Raw genomic sequence first — 5,256 nt, 5'->3', positions numbered from 1 at the left:
CAGAAACTCGAGTCTGTCTGCCTCCAGAGTTGACCTGTAAAACCCCATGCAGGCTGCCACTGTATCTCTCATCGTGGTAATCCAAGGGTTTAACACAGTGTCTGGCACAGAGCGTGTGTTCCATAATGAAAGGAAGACGAGGGGCTCGCCCAAGGTCACCCAGAGTCAGGAACCGCTGCATCTCATCCGGGACGAGATCTGGGGAAATCATTTACAACATTATCTCAGTGGGGAGCTCAGAGGAAGGAAGGAATGAAGTGACTGAGAAATGTATGCCAGGCCTCCGGCGGCCTCTAAGCCTGGAGAAGGGCTGGGAGGGCGGGGTGCGACATCAAACAAGACGCTCGGCTCCTAGGCTGCCCCGAGCCGCCCGAGCAGCGAGCCGAGCTCCAGGGCGGCGGGAAGGGCGGAGGGAGTGGAAGCGCGGGGGCCGGCGACCCGGGCAGGCGGGCGGGAGGGAGGCGGCCGTGGCGGCCGGCCGGGGCAGTGCGTGTCGCCCGCCCAGCGCGGCAAATCCCCCAGGGAGGCCGCCGCCAGAGCCCTGGCGCTCCCGGCCCGGCGCCCGCCACGTGGCACCCGGCGGCGGCGGCGGCGGCTCCTCCCGGCGCGCGGCCCGGCCAGCCGGCAGCACGCAGCCGCCCGCGCCGCCCGCCTCCTCCCGGCCGCCCGCCGGCGGCCTCCGGGGCACAGCGAGGGGGAGCTGCCCGGCCGCCCTGGACTCGGGGAAGGGGCGGGCGGCGCGAAGCCGCTTTAACCGCAGCCGCCGAGCGGAGGCAGGAGACTGACCCGGCCGCTTCCTAAGTGCGGTCAGGCATCTCGTGACCGCGGCGGGCGCCGGGGGCCCCGCGGGGGGAGGGAGGGCCGGAGCAAGGAGCAAACAAGAAGGTCCGCACCCCTCCCCCGGGCTGTTGCTAGTGAGGCTTTCGGCGGAGTTAAAACCCCAAGCCCGAAATCAGGGGTGGAGTGGGGGGTTGGAATAATTCCCCACTCCCCACCCCTGGGCGTGCGCTCCCCGCCCGGAAGGGCTGACCTTGGCCCGAGGGAGGTGGGGGGCGGGTGGTAAGCGCCGGGGCTCGGCTCCCAGCCCGCCGCCCCCTCGGATTCCTGGCCCGGCGGGGGCCGGAGGAGGGGGGCCCGGACACACACACACACACACACACACCCCACACGCAGCGCGCGCCAATGAGCCCGGGCCAGGCGCAGGGGGCGGGGTTTTCCCAGGCTTGAGCACAGCAGCTGCTATTTACCTTCTTGGCTTCTCCCGGGGACCAGGAACCAGCCCCCGCGCTCCGCCGCCCGCCGCCGCCCCCCGCCTCCCTGCCCCCGGGGCGCGCGCACACACACTCACACACGCACGCACACACACACATCCTCCCGGCCCAGCCGCAGCCGCGGCGGCAATAAAACATCCTGGCACGTGCTCCGGCTCCAGGCGCGCCCTCGCCGGCCGGCTGATGTCAAACTGCAGCTCGGCTGGTGTAGCTCTTAAAGGGCCCGTGCGCGCCGGGTGCCGAGACTGCCCGGGTCGCTCGCGGGGCGAGGAGGGAGAGGCTACCGCTCGGCCCGCCACCTCAAAGTGCAGCAGAACCGAGAGCCGGCGGGTGGAGGGAAAGGGTGACGAGGACTCGCGCGCGCGTCCCTGAGGCATTGCCATCAAAGCCCCCCTTGTTCATCTTTCATTTGAAATTCCATTTCCTTTCTGCTCAGTTGGAAATTATTCTGATTGTTTCCTGGGGAAGTGCGGGGTCCAAGGCCCCAACTCCTGAAGAGGAATGAGGGAAGAACGAGGGGAGCGGGGCGGGGTGGTAGGCGGGGAGGGCAGGGATCAAAAACCACCTTGCTCAGAAAAACCTGCAAATGTAAGATGGAGGCACTTTTTCCTTTTCTGCATACAAAAAGGAATTTTTCGTCCTATTTCTGCATGGCCGACTTTCACCACCCCCCCGACAATGTTCTGGGTCTGAGCGGGAAATCACTTAGGTGTCTCCGTAACTCACACCCTTGCACGCGTTCCCCCCTTTTCTTTCAACTACTGCAACTATAATATTTTATCCTTATACTTCTATGGCTTTTTAAAAAATATATTTCAAATGAACTTCTTATTAGTTCTGCCAAATTAGAGCTGTCAAAGCACTTCTGTTACTCACATGAACGGAAATAAGAAGCAAAGACCCTAGCCTCAAAAGAAAAAAACTAGAGTGGAGCAAACCCGAGGAGGAGAAAATCCTCTCTAAAGCAAACCCCAGCAGGGAGAGGCAAAGGGTTAAAATCCTTTTGATTGACGTTGTAGCCTCTGGTGCCCCGGGCTCAGGCGCGCGCCATTGGCCGCCAGGCCTTGTGCCTGGCGGCCAATGGGGGGGCGCGGTCCACGAGCGGTGCCGCGTGTCTCCTCCTCCTATTGGCTGAAAGTTACTGTGGGAAAGAAAGTTTGGGAAGTTTCACACGAGCCGTTCGCGTGCAGTCCCAGATATATATAGAGGCCGCCAGGGCCTGGGGATCACACTGGATGCGGAGCTGGTGCTGATAACAGCGGAATCCCCCGTCTACCTCTCTCCTTGGTCCTGGAATTGCGCTACCGATCACCAAGTAGCCATAAGATATTATAATAAACCCGCAGCACTTGCTCAGTAGTTTTGCTAAAGTCTCAGGTAAAAGGGACACAAACAAAACAGTATTTTTGTGTGAACTCCAAAAATAAAATTCTCTAGGGATTTAAAAAAAAAAACAAAACAGAAAATGCCAGCTGATATAATGGAGAAAAATTCCTCGTCCCCGGTGGCTGCTACCCCAGCCAGTGTCAACACGACACCGGATAAACCAAAGACAGCATCTGAACACAGAAAGGTAAGGGCAGTACCTGTATCTCTCTGCAGCCACAAGAAATTAAGTCGGGGTTGGGGGGCTCTTTTCTCCCTTAAAATCCCAGGGTGAAATGGCAGGTCCCTTGGGAACTCAGGACTTTTTTTTTTTTTTTTCTCCTCTACAGTCTTCAAAGCCTATCATGGAGAAAAGACGGAGAGCGAGGATAAATGAAAGTCTAAGCCAGCTGAAAACACTGATTTTGGATGCTCTTAAAAAAGATGTAAGTGGGTAATACTGCTTTATTTTAGTTAAAAAATTAAATACTATTTCTCAGGTATTAAGAATGAAACCCCCACCCCCCGCCGGCGGGATCTTCCCCGCCTGCACTGCATTCTCGGAGGCGGGAGGGCTGGGCCGCTCTAGCCGGGGTCCGGGGCCGGGGGGAGGGACCCCCAGCAGTCCAAGGCTGCTGGCGGGGGCTCTCACTTTCCTCCTTTGCCTCCTCTTCTGTGCAGAGCTCGCGGCATTCCAAGCTGGAGAAGGCGGACATTCTGGAAATGACAGTGAAGCACCTCCGGAACCTGCAGCGGGCGCAGATGACGGGTGAGGGCGGCTCGCCGCGTCCCCCTCTGCGGGCGTCCGTCCTGCCCCGCGGTGATTTCTTCCAGACTTCCGCCCGTGGTTGTGAGAGGCATTCAGCTACATTTTACTGCCTTGGCTCACTCTTGTGTTCCCACGGTCTGGGGCTTATTTATAGCCACAACTCCAAGTTGTTACTGTTCCGGAAAGGGAGGGAGAGAGGTTGTAGCGGCGAGGGCGACGGGCTGCTTGGCAATGCGGGAAGCGGGTGGGGCGAAAGGACTCAGAACCGTGGCAGTTTTTAAGCTGCGTGGAGCCTGGGGTCATCTGGTTTAGCACTCCCTCCTCCCCCACTGCATAAGGGGAAATAAGGCTTGGATGGTAGAGAAGGGGAGAAGGGCATTATCCAAGGTCACATCGCGCGGGGGCGGAAGGGACGCAGATCTGGGGCTGAGATCGGTTTAAATTGAGCGACACGGAACAGAGAGGGAGAGTCTTGGCTCAGGTCGCCAAGCTAGTGTGGAGAGGCGGATGGTTTTTCTAAACCCACCCCGGTAGCCAGAGGCAGTTCTGCGGGCGGTTGGTCAGGGAGGCGCGCTGCAAGGACCTCCCAGGGCGGAGGCGGTGGCCTTGGGGCCGGGGCCGTTCGGTGACCCGTCTGTCTCCTTCTGGCCCACAGCCGCCCTTAGCACAGACCCGAGCGTGCTGGGGAAGTACCGTGCCGGCTTCAGCGAATGCATGAACGAGGTGACCCGCTTCCTGTCCACGTGCGAGGGCGTTAACACCGAGGTGCGCACCCGGCTACTCGGCCACCTGGCCAACTGCATGACCCAGATCAACGCCATGACCTACCCGGGGCAGCCGCACCCCGCCTTGCAGGCGCCGCCGCCGCCCCCGCCTGGACCCGGCGGCCCGCAGCACGCGCCGTTCGCGCCTCCACCGCCGCTCGTGCCCATCCCCGGGGGTGCGGCGCCCCCTCCCGGCGGCGCGCCCTGCAAGCTGGGCAGCCCAGCTGGAGAGGCGGCTAAGGTGTTCGGCGGCTTCCAGGTGGTGCCGGCTCCTGACGGCCAGTTTGCCTTCCTCATCCCCAACGGGGCCTTCGCTCACAGCGGCCCCGTCATCCCAGTCTACACCAGCAACAGCGGGACCTCTGTGGGCCCCAACGCAGTGTCGCCTTCCAGCGGCCCCTCGCTCACGGCGGACTCCGTATGGAGGCCGTGGCGGAACTGAGGGGTCAGGCCACCCCTCTCCCTAAATATCAACCCACCTCTTTTCCTTCGGGACACTAAACAGGAACTTGGACGCTGGGATAGAAGAGAGGACTTTTGTGATTAAGTGGTTATTTTGGGTTTTTTAATTTCTAAAGTTACTTTTTTGTAGAGAGCTGTATTAAGTGACTGACCATGCACTATATTTGTATATATTTTATATGTTCATATTGGATTGCGCCTTTGTATTATAAAAGTTCAGATGACATTTCGTTTTTTACACGAGATTTCTTTTTTATGTGATGCCAAAGATGTCTGAAAATGCTCTTAAAATATCTTCCTCTGGGGAAGTTTATTTGAGAAAATATAATAAAAGAAAAAAGAGTGAAGGCTACTATGTCTTAGAATTGATTATTTCATAATGGATAAAAAAAGGTCTTGGCAGAATTTGAATTACTTCTAATCTGAGAACTCAGGAATTGGCTCTTTTGTTATTAAGTGAACTTTTTTTTTTAATCCATCAAAACTTTCACCAACCCTCCTTGAACTAAATTCCATTTAATTTGCGAGAACCCATCTGATTGGCTTCCCTGATGAATTTGTGGCCAATCTCTTAAAGTATTTCAAAAACTTTTTAAGTTGCATTTGGGTAAGTCATTAAGTCCTG

General features: G+C 57.9%; 1 protein-coding gene across 2 annotated transcripts; it reads left to right on the top strand.

Moving 5' to 3' along the window:
* Positions 1-2,484: 2,484 nt before the first annotated feature.
* Positions 2,485-4,983, top strand: HES1 (hes family bHLH transcription factor 1). Of its 2 annotated transcripts, none has more exons than XM_032481877.1 (4): positions 2,485-2,844; positions 2,987-3,082; positions 3,318-3,486; positions 4,061-4,983. In XM_032481877.1, exons 1-4 carry the CDS (start codon positions 2,737-2,739, stop codon positions 4,609-4,611), a joined length of 924 nt encoding a protein of 307 aa, XP_032337768.1. In that variant the 5' UTR covers positions 2,485-2,736; the 3' UTR covers positions 4,612-4,983. The 2 variants fall into 2 exon arrangements, with proteins under 2 accessions (XP_032337768.1, XP_032337777.1); XM_032481886.1 differs by having other exon boundaries at positions 2,486-2,844; positions 3,318-3,405.
* The last annotated feature ends 273 nt before the right edge of the window (positions 4,984-5,256 follow it).

This window comes from Camelus ferus, chromosome 1, assembly GCF_009834535.1.
Source record: "Camelus ferus isolate YT-003-E chromosome 1, BCGSAC_Cfer_1.0, whole genome shotgun sequence".
Classification (NCBI taxonomy): domain Eukaryota; kingdom Metazoa; phylum Chordata; class Mammalia; order Artiodactyla; family Camelidae; genus Camelus; species Camelus ferus.
This window is presented reverse-complemented; position numbering and strand designations above follow the sequence as displayed.

Bases quoted from the DNA above. Each gene is read 5' to 3' on its own strand.
- HES1 (XM_032481877.1), top strand. From the start codon at position 2,737: ATGCCAGCTGATATAATGGAGAAAAATTCCTCGTCCCCGGTGGCTGCT. The intron at 2,845-2,986 runs GTAAGGGCAGTA...TCTCCTCTACAG, and splicing joins CAGCATCTGAACACAGAAAG to TCTTCAAAGCCTATCATGGA. The intron at 3,083-3,317 runs GTAAGTGGGTAA...TCTTCTGTGCAG, and splicing joins TGGATGCTCTTAAAAAAGAT to AGCTCGCGGCATTCCAAGCT.